The following is a 21283-nucleotide window of genomic DNA, read 5'->3' as shown; positions in this document are numbered from 1 at the left end:
CGATAAACACTGATTTTCATAATCGATTCACAGTAAGTTGCGAGACATGTTTTGTCATTCGGAAAAGTATATTGTAGCAGTGAACCTGTATTTAGAAATAAAACGAGTTTTTATCAACAATATGTACTACACTGTACTTGTAGATTTCCGTACATACAGAGCTCATGTAGTTATCAATGTTCGGATTTCACAATAGTAGCTGTCGTCCCTGTACGAATTAGTGCGCCCACGTGGTAATGTGGCCTTTCCTATTGACAAAACAGAACTAGGAAGAACCATCAATTTCAACATTGTTTATCTTTTACACGTGACCAGAACAATTATTTCAGCCATGAACAAGTGGGATGTAGAATTCAAGGCCAAACTGTAGTTACCACTCGTTGTCATCAATGAATGAGATATTTGTTAAATTATCGATTACGAACACAGTAACATATGCTGTGATACACTTTATGAAAGTGGCAGGTGCAATATCAGATGGTTTAATAAGGTTGACATTAAACGTGTTTGATGATTGACATACTTCGGAATTCTTTATTTTGAAGGTGTCTGTTAAATGCTATTTATCCCTACTGAGGTATCCATCACTGGATATTGATCTGCAGATAACACCTGTACTCCATGATGTTTATAATCGATTACAAAAACAAATAACCATTTCATCTTTTGCAAATAAAAAGAAAATAAGTGAAATGAGGAATGCATACCTTAATAAAAGCTGTCAAAACAAAACATGAACTTCATACGTTTTGATACCTTTCAATTTTGTAGCGCCATAATTTGCATAGACTGATAATATATATCATCAATAGAATTGTGTATACACATGTACTAAAAAATTGTTCGACATGAGGTAATTTTTGTAGATTATTACAAAACGTTTCAAATGTCATTTTCCAAAGTATCATTGCATCGTATATTCCAATTATTTGTAAAAACAGATTATGGGCGTTTATTGCGGGGCTATATTCTAATATTGGGTTTTGAGTTATACCTGATCTATTGAGAGAAGTATGTAAAGAAAACATTGTAGAAGTTCTAGAAAATATTTGTCACAAACAAAAATGTAGATTTGACAATGGATTTGAAGTGTTAACATTTCTATAATGTTCTCTCATACAACACACAGTCTTATATACATGTTGATGTGACATGGACACACAGCGAACAAAGATTAGATTTCTCATGAAAAGGTGTCGGATTTCAAACAAATTAGAGGATTGCATTTCTTAGGTATTATAAATATGTTGAAATGTTTTGTAGCAGTAACACATTAACACAATGAAGTGTATCATTCTACTGTGCTTATGTGCTATTCTGCCGGACAGATCCAACACGGACAAAGTCCATCCAACGATTCACAGTATGTACCTTATTAAGTTATTACTATTTACAATGTCTATATCATATTTACGATAGAATGAGATATCTTATGATGGTTATTTTCTGCGGGTAGAAATGTATGCGATTTGATACTACAAAGGTAACAAATTATGTTTTGTAAATCTGTCTATATATTTTGCGATTGTATTTTGTGTGTAAGTTTTCCTATTCGCTTATTGGAGAAGGCTTATATAGGCTGCAAGCCTGCTGCCTAATCCATTTATGTTTCATACATAATAAAATATTGTTTAAAAAACAAAATTCCGCAAAAAACACAGGGAACACGGCGGTGTGACTGGTCGACAGGGGATGCTTACTCCTCCTAGGGCCCTCTGGTGTATCCAGCGGTCCGTGTTTGCCCAACACTCTATTTGTTATTGTTTATATGAGTTATGATATTGATCACGGTTCATTAACGTCACCTTTTACATATTCATATCATTGAAACAATACAGAAAAGCTGCAAAACCATCTGAAGAACATTCCTTGGTCCTGGAAAATCATGACATCCCAAATTGAAGATGTCCATCTAGCCTCCTTCAACGTCAAAGTTGTTTCCATTTATAAAGTCACTGGAATGACGAATAACAAAAAGCGTAAGTCTTATCTAATTCATGTTAAGAAATATCTATCATTATATTGTTGAACAGCAAAATGAAATAATCCCAGTAACTGAAAAAAAAATTTAAGAAATTATCGACATAATCATGTAAAAGTTTAGGAAATAAGGCATCAGAAATATATATTTTATTTATTGCTATTGTAACACACAAGTTCTTTTCACCTTTTATTCACAGTTGTAGTGTAATGTGATCAATCAATGATGAATCAATGAATGAATCAATGACAGTGCTCCTATAAATATAAATAAATAAAAACACATTATAATTTGTTCTAGTGACTTAACCAATGTACAAGATTTGCTTGACCTCAATCATATATACAAACATATTTCCTTTGCAAGGATTCATATGTAGTACATGTATTATAAACATGCATAATTAGCAACATGAACAAATAGCAATTGCAAATACGCAAAGTTCACAAACCTAAACAAGGCACGCAATATCCGGCCCAAAAAATGGCCACCACGACAGGTCAAGGTCAACGTAATACATTGATCACCTACATTTAGACCTATTAATAAAATAAACACTGTAAATATACTGAAACACACATATAACTCAAACACCGTTGTGTCACCGAAGTGCATGTATGTAAAACTCAATTATATTCTCCCATTAAGTATTAATAGAAAACATTAAGCTACAAACTAGTTCTCAATTCTATATGTCTGATTAAAGCAAATGCTAAATATTGAATTCTGCTTCCTAACAGCATTGTTTAGCAAAGAATCTCTTACAATACCTTGCACACGATATAGTGAATCTATGCACTCAAAATATTCACTGACAAATTATTGTGTACTTGAAAATGACAAATATATCACCAAAAACTTACACAACATCAGACACGTCTTTGTTGTTCTGTATCTCGTGCAAAAATACCGCCAATAGCAGGTTCTATTATTACACATACTGACCAATCACTGACCGTCTTCATAAGTGTGAAAAATATTACACGAAATTATTTTAACTCAACAAGAGATACTTTTACCCAAAATTAATAGAATATAATACTCTTCAAAGTCAATTATAATTAATTTTACAATACTAATCAGACACACAGAATACCAAAAATATCTAAGTAGTTGCAGAGTCTCAATGGCGCAGAGGTTAATGCCTATCGTCCATCACACGCGACCTTCTCTCGGCACCCGGTTCGAATCCCATCTGATACAACTTATTTTTTTTTTTATAAAAAATGTTCTCCCCTTACAAATCTCCCAACTTTTTATCATTGCTTACCACAGCAATGGGAAAATTTACTTCAACTCTAAAAATATGTAAACATTGACATCAAAATAAATTTTAAAAATATATACAATATTTCTTTCTGCACAAGACACTCTAAACTATGTCTCTATTCTGACTTTGTTTAGTCCAAGAATCACTAAGGGTTGCGCTTAATGTAACACCAAGATTCACAATAGCATCACTAAGTTCCTTAAAGTTTGAATTCTGGATCGAAATCTGATTACAAGAGTTTGACGACACGACACTTTGCGGTAATTTAAACGGATTGGAATGTTTTCCAGCCGTTGTTCGTTTACTCCGGCGCGGCTGTTCTGGTTCAACGAACTCTTCGTCTGATTTGCGATGACTCGACGACTCCTCAGCCTGGATCACTTCTTGTATTTGTTCTGGAATGTAATCACTATCTGAATCCTCCGTCTCGGAATCATCACTACTAGCGGTCACTTTTTCACCGGTGTCTAAAATTTCCTTCCTAGTGACGTTTTTTATTGGACCAGATCCATCCGCGAGTTGAATAGAATACACATTATCACCAAGATATTTCACAACTTTATACGGAGTGGAACACCACGTGTCTTGTATCTTGTTGCGTCCAAGAACTCTGTTCTTCGTTAGAACTCGGGTTCCTATCGGAATAAATGAATCTGTAGACTTTTTGTTCCTCTGTTTGTTCCTTTGTTCAGCCGATTTCCTCAAGTTAGCGGATGAACACTCGTAGACTTCACACATCCTCTTTTTGTGGCTCTCTAACCAATCATCAAAGGATACAGGTACGTTAGCATCACTACTTGACGAATTCCTGGTTCCAAGGAGGAAGTCCACCGGTAAGACAGGTTCTCGACCAAAGAACAAGAAATGTGGAGAGTATCCCGTAGATGAGTGCACTGTGGAGTTGTATATATAAACCAACTCTGGAAGATACTCCGGCCATCTCTGTTTTCTTTCAGGTGGTAACGTTTTTAAGCGATCATGCATGGTGCGATTGAATCGCTCACATTGGCCGTTGCCTTCAGGGTGATAAGGCGTTGTGCGTGATTTTTCTATATGATAAAAATTACACAGTTCTCGGACAACAGAACTTTCAAAGTTTCGTCCCTGGTCGCTATGTATACGTGCTGGAACGCCAAACTTGACAAACCAGTCTTTAACAAGGATTTTTGCCACATTTGTTGCTTTTTGATCCTTGCAAGCTACAGCTTGCGTAAATTTGGTAAATATGTCCGTCATAATTAACACGTTTTCACGTCCATCTGACGACCTTTCCAACACTGTGAAATCAATAGCGAGAATTTCTAAGGGTTTGTATGCCATAAGATTGCTGACTGGGGGGTTAATGGCAGGAAGGGGAGCCTTCCCTATCAAACATCTCTCACAGGACTTGCACCATTTTTGAACATCTTGTAGCATGCTTGGCCAGAAACATCTTTTCTTTAGCAATGAATATGTCTTTTCAATGCCTTGGTGTCCCGCATGATTGTGAACACTCTGTAGAACTTTTTGTTTTAGAACTTCCGGAAGCAAAAGCTGATTCTGTTCTCCTGTTTCATCCTGAATTTTCCTGAATATCACAGAGTTCTCAAAAAATAGTCTGTCTCTTTGATTAAGTAGTTTCCTGACACTTTTGTGCTCCTGTTTCAATTCATAAACTGACGGTTTATCGTCTCGATCCATCCAATAACGCACTCTACTTAAGACCGGATCATGTTCCTGAAGTGCCGCAATGTCTGTTGGGATAAATTCAGGTAATGTAGCTGTCGCACACACGGAACGCAACTGAACGTTAGCTGCTTCTTCACCAATATAGTTCATGCTTCCCTTTAACACCTCCAATGATGTACTCTGCGTAATCCTGTTTAGTGTATCCACAACACTTTCTATCTCCGATGAAATAGGTCGTCGTCTCAGAGCATCCGCATTTCGATTGACCCTTCCAGAACGGTATTTCACCGAGAAGTTGAACTGAGCCAATTCTCCGATCCAGCGCATTGTAGTTGCGTCGACACGCTGCTTGGCTTTGTGGATATAACTTAACGGATTATTGTCAGTATACACAATAAATTTCGATCCAAGAAGGTAGTCCCGAAATTTTTCGCTAACTGACCACTTGAGTGCTAATAATTCCAGTTTCATAGAACTATATTTTTCCATGTTTTTCTCTGCTTTTCTGAGTGATCTTGATGCGTAGGCAATCACTACTTTACCATTTGGTGTCTCTTGCGACAAAACGGCTCCAAGACCTTCAAGACTAGCGTCCGTCTCCAAGATGAATTCTCGAGTGAAATCAGGAAATCCCAACACTGGTGCAGACGTAAGTCTCTCTTTCAATGTTTCGAATGCCCGAGTACACTCTTCAGTCCATAGTGCTTGAAATTGTTCGGATTTCAGTTTGGTGTTTTTCGGTTTAGACAATAAAGAATGGAGAGGAGATGCGATACTGGCAAATCCCTGTACAACCTTACGATAATAACTAGCCAGTCCAAGGAATGAACGTAGTTGTTTTTCGGTGACTGGAATGGGCCATGATCGGATTACTGCTGTTTTATCTGGGTCGGTTGCAACACCGTTCTCGGACACAATATGTCCTAAGAACCTAACCTCCTTCTGGAAGAAATGACACTTTGACATTTTCACTTTAAGTCCATGTAACTTAATTTTGGTAAACACTTTGTCCAGTCTAAGAATGTGTTCTTCTATAGTCCGTGAAAATACCAAAATGTCATCTAAATACAGTACAAGAATATCAAAGTTTTCATCACCGAGACACGCTTCCATCAGTCTTTGGAACGTTGCCGGACTGTTACACAAACCGAACGGCATTCTCACATACTCAAACAGTCCTCCAGTTCCTACTCGGAATGCGGTCTTTGGAATATCCTCAGTTTTGACGGCCACTTGATGATATCCTTGTATTAGATCTATGCTGCTGAAGTATTTGGCTCCATTCAACACATCTAATGCTTCTTCTATCCTCGGTAAAGGGTATGCATCCTTTATCGTTTTCGTATTGAGAGCTCTATAATCAACACAGAGTCTGATACTATTGTCCTTTTTTCTAACTATCACCACAGGCGATGCGTAAGGACTGATGCTCTTTCGGATTATTCCTTGATTTAGTAAGTTTTCTATGTGTTGTTTCACTTCCACTATCTGATTTGGTGGTATCCTACGATGAGGAATTTTTACTGGTTGATCGTCTGTCAAGGTAATAGGATGAGTGACAGTTTGTGTATATCCTAAGTCTTCGTCAGTTTTGGCGAAAACATCATGATGTTTGACAAACAGTTCACGTAGTTTATCCTTTTGTTCTGTTGTGAATGTTGTGAATGTTTCATGTCCCACATCCAAGTCAGATAAAATGTTTTCAACCTCAAATGAATCTGTATAAGGCGACGTTGAAACTCTACGGATGTTGATTTCAGATTTCTCAATGTCAACAACATATTCATCCTCTGTGGATTTCAAAATATCAACAAGGTGTAACGTACCGATGCGACTTTTTGGTTGAATCCAAACGTCTTCATGCCCAATGTTTATTATCCTAACAGGAATTCTTCCATTGTCAACAACACCAAGAGTGTCTATCACCATGACGTTTCTCGGCAGAGATCCATTTTCTGCAGTGACAGCCTGTACAACTGCAGTGTAGGGTTCGTTCCGCTTGTTTTGTCTTGTAGATCCCATGACAACTTTCATCGAATTAGCGGGAATTCTAACATACTCTGTACCAGCAACTTTAACAAGTCCAATTTTTACAGAGTTTTCCTTGTCGGCTAAAGTTAAGACAGACATGACATTATTCCATACTGGGTTATCCATTAACGAACAAGAATGTTCTGAAGTTCTGATGTTCTTTAATACATTACATCCTAATATCACTTGAATAGCATTTGGGTCTTTTGTCACAGTTTCAACTAACATGCCCACGTTACTGAACACACTGTCTTGTATTTTTAGAGTCACTTCTATATATCCTAAATACGGAATTTGCTCCTGATTCGCGGCAGTAAGTCGTAAAAACTTGGTAGTGTCCATTATACTAGTTTTCTGTAGAAACTGATTATAAAATAGTTCTGAGACTGTTGACACCTCTGCTCCTGTATCCAATAAACAGTCAACACTATGTCCATTTATTTCCACTGATGTCACCGGACAGTCCCTGACTGCATTTTGAATTTTATTTTTAATGTTGTCTGTTGAGCCTTTGTCCTGACCCTCCACTAGACGGCTCGCTACTGTGGGGGATTTCCATTTGGGTCACTCTTCGGTTTGCTCTTTTTATTGGGACGACTGGGACAGTCACGAGCAAAGTGTCCTTTACCAGTACACGTATAACAAACAATGTCCTTGTTGTTCCCTTTGCCTCGTCCTCGTCCATTCGGGCTAGAATATGGGTTTTTTTCGTTCACCTTCTCTAGTGTGTTTTGTAATGCGTTAATTTGTTCCTGTTGTTTTTCAAGCATAAGTTGTTGTTTTTGCAAAAGTTCCTTCCATGCGTCTGTGCGTTCTGTTGACACTGATGCTGAAGCACACACTTTCCGCTCTTTCGGGGGGTTGTCATCTACCCATTTCAACATACGCAAACGAAATTCTTGAAATGGAATAGGTCCTTTTTCAACTACGATCTTTCTAAGTTCTTGACCGACTGTTCTGTCTTTGATTCCATCTATGAAACGTTCGGTTATATTAATGTCCGAAATTTGCATTTTCTTGTCGACTCGTCTGTTGATTCGTTCCATCATCTGCAGTAGTACACGCGAGTAATTTTCAAGCGTTTCACTGTCTTTTTGATCCCGTTGGTAGAATTTCTGTAGTAATTGTGAAACAGTATCTTTAGTGACGAAAATTTGTTCTAAAATGTTTAAGATTTCCTCGCCGGTTTTCCGTTGCTCTATAGGAAGTAAGCGGACTTCTGTTTTAGCACTACCAGCCAAATGGTCCATCACAAAATCTGCATGACCGTCTTTGGATGTTGTTGCTCTTACGTGTTCCCTCATTTCGGTTATCCAGTCGTTGACATCCGGATCTGTATCTTTCTCAGGACGTCCACTGAATTTTTGAAATTTCCTCTCACTTTTCACATACACAACTGGTGCAGGTTTCTCTCTAGACTCCTTCTCCTCGTAAGATTTTAATTTTTTCTGAAGTTGGTGCAACTCCTTCTTCATATCCAGATTTGCCTGATGTTCCTGTGTCTCCCTGGCTTCCAAGGCCTTAACTTTGTCAACGAGGCCTTGGATGAGCTGCTCCATGACTCGTCGAGTATTGCACACTGTCACACGAACACTAAATCGAAGTGAATCCTGTCCACGACGCCATTTGTAACACACAAGTTCTTTTCACCTTTTATTCACAGTTGTAGTGTAATGTGATCAATCAATGATGAATCAATGAATGAATCAATGACAGTGCTCCTATAAATATAAATAAATAAAAACACATTATAATTTGTTCTAGTGACTTAACCAATGTACAAGATTTGCTTGACCTCAATCATATATACAAACATATTTCCTTTGCAAGGATTCATATGTAGTACATGTATTATAAACATGCATAATTAGCAACATGAACAAATAGCAATTGCAAATACGCAAAGTTCACAAACCTAAACAAGGCACGCAATATCCGGCCCAAAAAATGGCCACCACGACAGGTCAAGGTCAACGTAATACATTGATCACCTACATTTAGACCTATTAATAAAATAAACACTGTAAATATACTGAAACACACATATAACTCAAACACCGTTGTGTCACCGAAGTGCATGTATGTAAAACTCAATTATATTCTCCCATTAAGTATTAATAGAAAACATTAAGCTACAAACTAGTTCTCAATTCTATATGTCTGATTAAAGCAAATGCTAAATATTGAATTCTGCTTCCTAACAGCATTGTTTAGCAAAGAATCTCTTACAATACCTTGCACACGATATAGTGAATCTATGCACTCAAAATATTCACTGACAAATTATTGTGTACTTGAAAATGACAAATATATCACCAAAAACTTACACAACATCAGACACGTCTTTGTTGTTCTGTATCTCGTGCAAAAATACCGCCAATAGCAGGTTCTATTATTACACATACTGACCAATCACTGACCGTCTTCATAAGTGTGAAAAATATTACACGAAATTATTTTAACTCAACAAGAGATACTTTTACCCAAAATTAATAGAATATAATACTCTTCAAAGTCAATTATAATTAATTTTACAATACTAATCAGACACACAGAATACCAAAAATATCTAAGTAGTTGCAGAGTCTCAATGGCGCAGAGGTTAATGCCTATCGTCCATCACACGCGACCTTCTCTCGGCACCCGGTTCGAATCCCATCTGATACAACTTATTTTTTTTTTATAAAAAATGTTCTCCCCTTACATATTGAACATAGATTCTAGATAACGACAATCTGACAACTCAACTTTACGACAAACGGGCTGATTTCAGCTTGTCAATCGTCAATTTTCCATATTTATGTTGCAATATTCCATTATCACCTGCATATGGTAGTTATGTCTCTGAAATGCTTCGATACGCAAGAGCATGTTCTGCATATGATTAATTTTTAAATCGAGACTGGCTGCTGAGAAATAGGTTGACCTTACAAGGGTTTCAACAGTCTTGTTTAAAGTAAGCATTTCTTAAATTCTATGCTTATTCCTGCTTACTCCTCCTTAGCACCCTATCCCTCCTCTAGTACGTCCAGGTTTATTTGGGCACTATTCGTTAAGGAAAGCACTTTAGGTTTGACAAAATTTACCCTTCTGTCATGCCACGACTCAGCGAAAACCAACGTAATCGTGCTGTTGGGATGCTTCAAGTTGGAGTGGCACAAAATATAGCAAGACACTTTGGAGTTCATCTGATTGCGGATTTCTCCGTTTATCTGATCAAGGTAAGGACTTAAAGCGGGTATGACCAGTTGACAGGGGATGCTTACTCCTCCTAAGCACCCTATCCCACCTCTAGTACATCCAGAGGTCCGTGTTTGCCTTACTCTTAATTTCGTATTCTTTATTAGACTTGTGGAATTCGTCGCTGTTTGTCGTCTTCACCTTTTCATTTGCAAAAAACTAAAGAGAATTAAGGATACTACAATACAGCACCTTCTACCTTGATGTTATAAATAGGGTTTCATTTAGTCATAAAGATTCATGATTCATCATATAAAATTTAATTACAAGACTGCCAAAGTTTTAGAGATATCATCCAGAATTAATCAGGTCCAGTCCAAAGACTATTTCTACCTATGTAGCTATTAATAGCTACCTTGGTATTTAAACCTACTTAAAGTAGCTACTTCTACCTACTTTTATCTGTTTTTAAAAATATAAATAAATAATAATTAAGGCACATCTCTTAAACAGGTCAGTCGTTTCATGTATCATGTTGTGGATGTGCATGGCAAAATTCGGAATGTAAATTTGAATAATTTACGATGGTGGAGAATGTAGAGGAAATGCATGAAAAATCGCCCCCAAAACCGTTAATGTTAAAATGCATGAAGGTAAACTTTAAAATTAATACAGATTTGTAAGACATTCTAGACTTCTTATCACGTAGCTTCGAGTCTAAGCTCCTAAAAATGGAACTCGGTGTAGTTATTGATGCAAATTTGAAAGGTTAGAAAGTAATCATTTTTAGTCCAGTATTTTTGTTGTATTCATCGTCAATGTAAGTGAATCAAGAAATTTGGTACACACCATATTGCGCCGTTCCTGCGTTTGGCCATGAAATGCAAGTAAAGGAAAAAATAGGTAAAAATAGCTACCTGGAGTAGGTTTAAATACCAATTTAACTATAAGTAGATACGTAGGTAGAAATAGTCTTTGGACTGGACCTGTTAATATTACAAACAGACTGCAAGACTTACGGACAAACCCAAATAAGTGTCTCCTGTTTTTCATCAAAAGTGAAAGATGAAAATAAAACATTTGTTATAAACACTGCATGGATGGGGGGTTACTATGGAAACATTCTGCTATACCGTAGCTTTATGTCTAGGAGTAAATGTACTATATAGCAAAAAATCGGGGGGAAAACTACTTTACATTACCAGTCTGACATAGTTTCGTGTTCCCCGCCATTATCTGTAAACTACAATTAAAAACTTTACGCGATGAAATCCTACTTCTATGACGTTTCAAATTCGCAAACCCGTAAAAATTAGTAAAATGTAGCAGCACGCAAAATAACACCTTATTCGGGTTATGATTGTACACTCATGTTGAAAATTCTGATTACAGTTCATATACAATGGAACACCCAATCCGATTCTAAGCGACTTTGGCGTCTAGAAGTACGAGATAATTGATAACTCTACGAATTGAAAATAATCATCAAATACCACCCCATCATATGAGTGACTTTTATCTTAGGGACTGGAATCTGAATGATGTCATCGAGATTAGGGACTTTATATTTTTCTTTTCTCGTTGATTATATCCTATTGTTTTCTTAATTTGAATTTCAAATATGTATGGTATATTTACCTCAAATGAATGTTTTACTTCATCTAGCCAAATACAGAGACTGTTCAATCATATTGAAGAAGAGACCAAATACAGGAAACAGGACGGAGTGTATGCGATTTATCCGGACCTTAAAACAAAGAAACTCGTGTACTGTGACATGACAACAGAAGGAGGCGGGTGGACGGTGTGTAATATCGTGTTCATTGATTTATTAATGATCTTGTCTGAAGAGAGAAGACTTTATTTATAATATGGACATGGATATCCAACACTTTTTTGTTTTTTATATAATCATTGATAATGTTAGGGTTACACATACAGGTTGTATGCAAAAAATTTGAAATATATTGAATTAAAATGAAAGCTGGAGCAAATGTAGATCAAATCCAACATTACAAAAACCAATTTTGAGGTGGAGTAAATCAGTGATTTGAAAATATTTTGTTATTTCAAAAATACATGCTAATATTAAGAAGCAGGTTTTAAAAACATGTTTTTTAGAGAACATGCATCGTTATAATTTCTACTATTACAAATTGGAAGTAAAATGTGAGTGAAAAGATATATTTATGCAAGGTGAAGATAACGAACAGTGATCAATCTCACAACTCCTACAAGCAATACAAAATAGATAGCTGGGCAAACACGGACCCCTGGACACACCAGAGGCGGGATCAGGTGCCTAGGAGGAGTAAGCATCCCCTGTTAACCGGTCACACCCGCCGTGAGCCCCATATCCTGATCAGGTAAACGGAGTTATCCGCAGTCAAAATCAATGTGCCAAGAACGGCTGAACAATCGGTATGAAACACGTCAGACAGCATTTTACCCAATGATAAGTTGTATTGATGAACTAGATTTATTTCCATTATCACCTGCATATGGTGTTTATATGTCTCAGCTGATTCGATATGCAAGAGCTTCTTCTGGGTATGGTCAGTTTTTGAATCGAGGTAGGCTGCTGACAAACGAGTTGATGGTGCAGAGATTTCAACGGTCTCGATTGAAGTCAGCATTTCGCAAATTCTATGGTCGTTATAACGATCTAGTTCACCAATACAACGTCGCATTGGGTCAAATGTTGTCTGACGTGTTTCATACCGATTGTTGGGCCGTTCTTGGCACACTGATTTTGACTGCGGATAACTCCGTTTACCTGATCAGGATATGGGGCTCACGGCGGGTGTGACCGGTCAACAGGGGATGCTTGCTCCTCCTGGGCACCTGATCCCACCTCTGGTGTGTCCAGGGGTCCGTGTTTGCCCAACTATCTATTTTGTATTGCTTGTAGGAGTTATGAGATTGATCACTGTTCGTTATCTTCACCTTGCATTTAGTGTCTAATTGAATATCAAGTATGGGGATTTCAATGAGGAACGAAATTATATGTTTAGCGTCAAATCCATTTGATTCAAAATTCGCCTTTATAGGTCATCCAGAAAAGACTTGATGGGTCGACAGATTTTTACAGGACATGGCAAACCTACAAAAATGGATTTGGAGATCCCAAGAAAAATTATTGGATAGGTATAAGTATATGAAAATGTGAAGATAACGAGCAGTGATAAATGTCATAATTGAACTTGAAAATATTTACAATGTCCTCTTTCCCCCCAATCATCCTGTTACTTACATCATACTACATGTATATGATAAAACAAAGATTTATTACTGAGAACATTTTGAAGATAGAAAAAAATATGAAGATAAATATTCATCAATTTTATAATCCAATAAAGGATATAGAATCAAGAACAGGACGAACATAAACTCCTAGAAATATCAGAGAGCTGATGAACATGCATTGCAAATAAATCAAAAATGTTCTTGTCAACAGATGGATTGTAAATGGAAACTTTTATCCTTTAAAGGAAACGACGCTCTACACTTGCTGACAAAGTCCGGCAACAATGCCCTTCGGGTGGACCTTCAGAAATTTAACGGTCAGAAGGCTTACGCCAAATACTCCAAGTTCTCTGTTGGTGACGAAAGCAGCAAATATAAGCTAACTGTATCAGGATACAAGGGCACTGCGGGTTAGGAAAGTTTTCATTGTCTCTCAGGCTATACCGCTAATAATGACTATTCAGTGTGTAAATTAATCGATTTCAGTTTTACGTGTACATCTCAATCCTGTTGAGACGTCACCAGCACCAGGCGAAATTCAATAAATGTTGACCATACATGATGCTTTGGGTTATCTAAAAGATGCGGTTCTAAATATTCTCTCCTTTATATTTATCATAAAATGAACAACAGCCATTATTCAAGTATCATCATTTTCCATATTATGTTAATATGGTCATACATGCACCTAAGGCTTCTTCTGTTAACGGCATAAAACTGGACAGATGTTTTAAACGTCTGATGTAGAAATGCAGGATCAGCATTACATATGACGTCACATGTAGTCATTTCCTGTAAGTATTAAACGTTACTCAAATATTCAGAAGCATATTCATGTATATCGTGTTATATGTATTATTCTATATTTAAGGAGACAGTCTTGGCCCACATAATGGAATGAAATATTCAACAAAGGATCAGGACAACGACACATATGGAGGAAATTGTGCCACGAGTCATAAAGGAGCGTGGTGGTATTATCGTTGTTATGATTCCAACCTCAATGGGCAGTATGCTAACTCTGCCGTGGTTAATACTCAATACCTTAACTGGCATAAGTTTGGAAATAGACACGAGGCATTGAAAAGAACATATATGATGATCCGACCATTATAGTAAATACATTCTGTCAATAAGCTTAATAAAGCATGGTGGTACAGTATCTTGTATTCCTTATTAATGACTACTTCGTTTTTAGTTTGTCGATTCTAAATATTTAACAGAGCTGTTACAAATCAGTGTCCATCAAAGTCTTTATGTTTATCAGCTTTTATTACCCAAAAACTCTGCTCACCGTAACTCGTTTTTGCTGTCATAAAAAAATCTGAACAAAAGAATGATTGAGATTGAAAAATTGTCATTTATTACAATACCAAATGACGAAAGAAATCTTCAACATAAGATTTTGGGGGAAATCAGATAATACATTCTACATCAAAGTACCTGCAAAGCTAAATTACTCAAAGTCTGATTTCCCCCAAAGAAGACAAAATAACTTAAATAATGCTACGCTATAAGATGACAAATAAAAATTCATCAAAACAAACCCAGAGCAAAAAGATGGCGAACAAATAAGGCCACAAGATATGAAACACAGTATCATATCGACGCCCTTTACGTCATCCACAGGATTAAACTCTCTCCTTACACAACATACATGTACATGTATCAGCGTTATGGTCAAAATACACCATCATGAACAAGATTTTAGTGATTTTTTTTTAAAAGAGAAGATTTGTTAATAACAATTGTATTTGATATGTGTAAAACATAGCAACAAACGTAAATTTCTAAAACTGACGGAAAGATGCATTTGAGACATCTAAACTTTTCATTTTCAACAGAGGGCACGAACCCTGTTTATGTTTGCATATTACGGGGTGCGTCTTTTAACCTTATAACCCCCCCCCCCCCCAGAAATACCCCCACAGAACCCCAGGAATACCCTATAGAACCCCAAATAAAAAACTAACTCAAAACTAACCCTAATTTATATAAAATTCTGCGTTTTTTAAAATTAATAACCAGTGTACTTCTAGTACATATATTGTCTCAATGTCAAATTTCAAAGTATTCTATGTATAAGGAAAGGATAATGAACAGTTTTGAATTATTTAAATCAACATGAATGCTTATTGTTAGATACAATGAAAGTAAAGAAAATCAGACATTTACAAACAAACAGATAGATAAGGAGATTCAAATGCCCCCCCCCCCCCCCCAAACTTTACGTGACTCAACTCTCAACATGGCAACAGGAAATTTCAGTTCTTTTTTCTTTCTACATGCACCCTTAATGGAATTATCATTAACCTATGCCGAAACGTTGAATGCTTTTGACAGACTCGGTGTCCTGACCTCCGCATGTGGTTTTCTGGTTAATGACAAGCGTCTGTTTACAGTACTACAAAATGCACGCACAATTATCTCGATTTAGATTTTGACAACATTGTGTTGATATATATTTATAAACAAATTATATTATTCAAAGAGGAAAGAATGTAGCGGTCAAATGGGTTTTATCACCTGTAGCCATAGTTCAATTGGTAGAGCACCCGACTAGAAATGCACGGGGCCTGGGTTCGAATCTCCATCTGGTCATTTACAATTTCTCCCTCTTTAAATTGTTTTCGCACTCAAAGACACACAACCCAGATTCTTTTTGCCCCTGGCAGGACTTTCACCTGCAAGTCTAGGGGTGGTGAACGGCACCAAATGTAATATGAAAAGTATTCAACATTTTAAATGACTGGCAGTAAGTAAATGAACTTCATAAGTAATGAGAAGCTGATTTAACAACCGGGGCTTGAATTTAATGCAATTCTAAGTAATAAAACAAGAGGCCCATGGGCCTAGAATCGATGATGTTAAGTCAAATAGTACCTGAAAATTTAAATGTAACTGTCCAAAAGTAGGTCACGGTGACCTACTTTTGGTCGACACACTGAAGACTCGATGCATCAACTGACAAGTGAAATAGTATTCAAATATAGCCGTCAAATTCCAAAAGAAGGCCACAGTGACCTACTTTTTGGTCGACACACTCCAAAGACTCAAGATGCATTAACTGACAAAGTTTGATAATTGAAGGCAAATAGTATCCGAAATATTCAGATATAAACGTCAAATTCCAAAAGTAGGTCACAGTGACCTACTTTTTGGTCGACACACTCTGAAGACTCAAGACCCATCAACTGATAAAGTTTGATGATTGTAAATCAAATAGTATCTGAAATATTCAAATATATCCGTCAAAATCCAAAAATAGGTCACGCTCACCTACTTTTTAGTCAACACACTCTGAAGACTCAACATGCATCAACTGACAAAGTTTAATAATTGTAAGTCAAATAGTATCTGAAATATTAAAATATAGCCGTCAAATTCCAAAAGTAGGTCACGGTGACCTACATTTTGGTCAACAAACTATGAAGACTCAAGATGCATCAACTGACAAAGTTTGATGATCCTAGCTTTCATAGTGTCCAAAATATGCATCTAAAATTGAAAATGTGAAATTTGAATGTCTGCAAAATTCAAAAAGTAGGTCACTGTGACCTACCTTTTTTTACAAATATGTTTCGAGGCCTCTAGACCCATCAACTTACAAGATTTGATGATTCTAAACCTCTCAGTATCTGAAATAACAACCTAAAACGTATTCATATATGATTAGCCATAAAATTCAGAAAGTAGGTCATGGTGACATACTTTTCACATGACACACTTCAAGGTCCCATGATCCATCAACTGACAACTTTTGATGATCATAGGCTCAAAAGTGTCTAAGATATGCATCAAAATCCATTTAATAATAATTACCTGCGAAATTCAAAAAGTAGGTCACCATGACCTACTTTTGAGACAACATGATATAAGTCCTAAGATGCATCAACTGACAAAATTTGATGATCCTAGTCCTTATACTAAGCAAAATATCAAAGTTTCAACAAAACAAAATTTAAGGTCAACTTTGAAGTGACCTTGAGACCACACCCTTTTCCCCAGGATGATACCTTGAACAATTTTTTATCTACAACCTATCCTCATCCTTATGCATAAGTTTGGTGATAATTTGCCCAGTGGTTCTTGAGAAGAAGATTTTTAGCAACCACTACTTTTGTTTGCATTTTCCTAATTATCTCCCCTTGTTAAAGGGCCACAACCCTAGTTTTAGTACAAATGAAAGCCCTTGGGCCAAGGATACCCTGTGACAAATTTGACAAAAATTGACCAAGGGGTTCTTGAGATATAGCCCTTTTTCCAAAAAGTTGACGCACACCGCACGCCAGACATATGGCCATATGATTAGCTCTTTGAGCCTTCGGCTCAGAAGAGCTAAAAAACCCAGATCCGCCACACATCATATGACAAGAACAATATGTTTATTCTTAAGATTTAATATTAATGTTATTCATGGTTTCACAATTATTCTAAACACTTGTTCAGTTGCATATGCATGTGCATATGACTCATTACTCATAACAACTTTTATACACATGTCTTAGTTTTAGAACTTATCTCTATACATGTATATTAATTGTAACCTTCAATGGATCAATCATTAATAATATCCACTGCACTTTAATACAATGTACACAGAGATATCCATGTAAATATACAATGTACACACAGATATCCATGTAAATATACAATGTACATAGAGATATCCATGTAAATATACAATGTACATAGAGATATCCATTTAAATATACAATGTACATAGAGATATCCATGTAAATATACAATATACACAGAGATATCCATGTAAATATACAATGTGCATAGAGATATCCATGTAAATATACAATGTACATAGAGATATCCATGTAAATATACAATATACACAGAGATATCCATGTAAATATACAATGTGCATAGAGATATCCATGTAAATATACAATGTACATAGAGATATCCATGTAAATATACAATGTACATAGAGATATCCATGTAAATATACAATGTACATAGAGATATCCATGTAAATATACAATGTGCACAGAGATATCCATGTAAATATACAAGCAGCTGCTTGTAAACATGTGTTGATTGACATTAAAATGATACATGTACATAATTATAATGAAAATTTGCACGAAAAAAAAAATGCACGGTAAGGATAAAAATATATACGATAAAAAGAGAGTAGAATATCCAGAGTCGCTTTAAAGACTAGCAACATAACTATAACACATTATGTAAAATAAAAACGGTTTAAAAATAATAATAGTATTATTGTTAATGTTGTAAAAGTAGGTTTTACAACCAATTTTCAAATCACAGTGAAATTGTCCATAATTAAAGATAAGTAAAAACCAATAATCATTTACCTGTAAAAACATGATACAAAAAACGTTATGGGCATAGGAGAAAAAAAAATTGTGGCTTTGCAATAAATCATTAAAAAACTTTACAACTACAGAAACTTGATATAAAAATAATTACTGATTAGATAAGTGCTGAAGATAACGAAATAAAATTATTTTAAAAAACTGAATTCCTCTTATACTGGTTTTCAAGCTTCAAGCAAGTCTACTTAGAAAAACCAAGTCAACAGCTGGAAAACAATGTGTTCATAATGGTAGTAAACCCCCGATCACATCCAGTATAGACACTGCGATAGTTTGCTACTTGCATAAAATACATGTGAAGAAAGTCTATATAATAATAGGCTCAACAAAGAACTCGTCTATATTTGTACATGGAAATGGTTTCAGAGAGATGTATGGTTAACAAAAATATACCATATAGAACATATATATATATATAGGCACGAAAATCTCATAACAGGAAATGGCACTATTTGAGCACCTGTTAAATTTTTCTAGTGTAACATTCAAATGGATGTGTTGTCTGAACTTGTCCAGCTGACACATGAAGCATGACTGGAAGCTTAACAGACACAAGGTCACATCAATGAAACTGTGTCAAGGTCAGTCAAACAGATCCTCCGTTTCCTCGCCCTGAGTGATCTCCGACGAGTTTTGGTTTGTGACAGACACACCTTTGTACCTCAAATTTCCAGTTCTATTCCTGTAATTTGCACAAATGTCTTTCACTTCTCTCACGAACAATGGGAGAATGCAGAGAGCTGTCAGAAGTGTCTGAAATGAATCGAAAGTGAAAGTATGTCTAAAATGAATAGAAAGGGAAGTATATTTCTTGAGAAATAAATTTAAAGATTTTGAGAATACACGAGGGCATAAACTGCAATGCCACAAGCCAGCAGACTTCATGAAATGTGTTAACATATAAGCCAGCAGACTTCATGAAATGTGTTAACATATAAGCCAGCAGACTTCATGAAGTGTGTTAACACATAAGCCAGCAGACTTCATGAAGTGTGTTAACACATAAGCCAGCAGACTTCATGAAGTGTGTTAACACATAAGCCAGCAGACTTCATGAAGTGAAGCCTTGCTGTTCATATTCCCATGTCTTTTCAAAACTAAAATTCACTTCTAATTTTTACATTTTTCTTTCATTTCTGTCAGACTTCCCAGCTTTTAAAATCATAAAGATTCATACATACATGTACGTTGTTCACATTCATGAGGAAATGACTATCATTTCAATTGGTATAAATGCCAAGGGTAAAAACATTGAATACATGTATGTAAATATTAGATTTTGTAGATTTCTGCATACACTGCAAGTGGTTTTAACACAGCTTACCATCAGCATAAACAGATTTATAACATCAGCATAAACAGATAAAACACAGCTTACCTCTGCATAAACAGATAAAACACAGCTTACCATCAGCATAAACAGATAAAACACAGCTTACCATCAGCATAAACAAATAAAACACAGCTTACCATCAGCATAAACAGATAAAACACAGCTTACCATCAGCATAAACAGATAAAACACAGCTTACCATCAGCATAAACAGATAAAACACAGCTTACCATCAGCATAAACAAATAAAACACAGCTTACCATCAGCATAAACAGATTTATAAAATACAGCTTACCATCAGCATAAACAGATAAAACACAGCTTACCATCAGCATAAACAGATAAAACACAGATTTCCAGCCCAGTCTGTCCTGTATCACGGGCACCAGTATCTGAAAAGTCACAATACACAATCACCAAGCTGTGTCAACAACATCTCAATTTAATTTTTTTGTGCGGTACTCCACACAGCAATGCAGATTTCCTGCTTTAGTCAAACTGCGCATCCCGGCTGATTCATGTAACTAACACCTTAGGGCTATTCCAGAAATAAATACATGGGGGGGTCGGGAGGAACCTTTTGTATATACCAAGCACCCATAAAAAAAAATAAAAAATTACCCCATGACCCATCAAATTGATAAACTCATTTTACAATGACCCATCTAATTAAAAAAAAAACTAACCAGACCCACCACAAAAATATTTTTAAAAATGAAAACGGTACAAATCTCGCGAGGTTTTCGGGACAAACATTCTAGTCAATGACGCGGTAATGCCTGTGCGACATTGTATCACAGTAGTTCTGAAGAAACGATGTCACATCAACAATCAAAGGCATCTATGGCGGGAATGTTGGAAAGATTGGGAGTCCAAACGATGCTATTATCATGAAATGGGTATGGATATGTTTTTCCACGAATCGTTCGTCTTCTAATGGAGCCCGCGTCCGGAGGCCTCTATATCACCTTCACACTGACTGATAAATATAACGCATCGGTACCCTCGTATAAATCAACTAAGGTTTGCCTATTTTTATTAGAAAACGGAATACTTATTGGTTTCAAAATATTTCCAAAATCGATGCACTGCTAACTGTAATAATCTACAGAACAGAGTTCGCCGCCATCACGTTCAAAGGGACCCTACTAAACGCGCCTCTAATTTGAAGAGTGCCGTAATGGAAAGTTATGCGCTGCAAAAAGCGACAACTCGAATA

At 36.2% G+C, this 21283-nt stretch overlaps 2 protein-coding genes across 7 annotated transcripts in view; one reads left to right on the top strand and one right to left on the bottom strand.

The window, feature by feature from the left end:
* Positions 1–1271: 1271 nt before the first annotated feature.
* Positions 1272–14530, top strand: LOC125655925 (ryncolin-1-like). Its single transcript, XM_048886461.2, has 6 exons — positions 1272–1363; positions 1839–1979; positions 11796–11934; positions 13181–13277; positions 13622–13786; positions 14248–14530. Exons 3-6 carry the CDS (start codon positions 11908–11910, stop codon positions 14490–14492), a joined length of 534 nt encoding a protein of 177 aa, XP_048742418.2. The 5' UTR covers positions 1272–1363; positions 1839–1979; positions 11796–11907; the 3' UTR covers positions 14493–14530.
* A 3230-nt stretch (positions 14531–17760) lies between these two features.
* LOC125654001 (sugar phosphate exchanger 3-like) overlaps positions 17761–21283 on the bottom strand; it is a 34814-nt gene continuing 31291 nt past the window's right edge. For all 6 annotated transcript variants that reach the window (XM_048883735.2, XM_048883737.2, XM_048883738.2 and 3 more), the window contains 2 exons: positions 20391–20456; positions 17761–19483 (listed from right to left, as the gene is read on the bottom strand). In XM_048883735.2, coding sequence (XP_048739692.2) covers positions 19313–19483; positions 20391–20456 — 237 coding nt within the window. In that variant the 3' untranslated portion in view covers positions 17761–19312. The remainder of the gene's footprint in view (positions 19484–20390; positions 20457–21283) is intronic.

Source organism: Ostrea edulis, chromosome 7 (genome assembly GCF_947568905.1).
Source record: "Ostrea edulis chromosome 7, xbOstEdul1.1, whole genome shotgun sequence".
Taxonomy (NCBI): domain Eukaryota; kingdom Metazoa; phylum Mollusca; class Bivalvia; order Ostreida; family Ostreidae; genus Ostrea; species Ostrea edulis.
This window is presented reverse-complemented; position numbering and strand designations above follow the sequence as displayed.

What these genes read in the sequence shown, in the direction of transcription:
- LOC125655925 (XM_048886461.2), top strand. Translation starts at nt 11,908, where the DNA reads ATGACAACAGAAGGAGGCGGGTGGACG. An exon ending in CAGAAGGAGGCGGGTGGACG is followed by an intron (nt 11,935 to 13,180) that starts GTGTGTAATATC and finishes TCGCCTTTATAG; the next exon opens with GTCATCCAGAAAAGACTTGA. An exon ending in CAAGAAAAATTATTGGATAG is followed by an intron (nt 13,278 to 13,621) that starts GTATAAGTATAT and finishes TATCCTTTAAAG; the next exon opens with GAAACGACGCTCTACACTTG.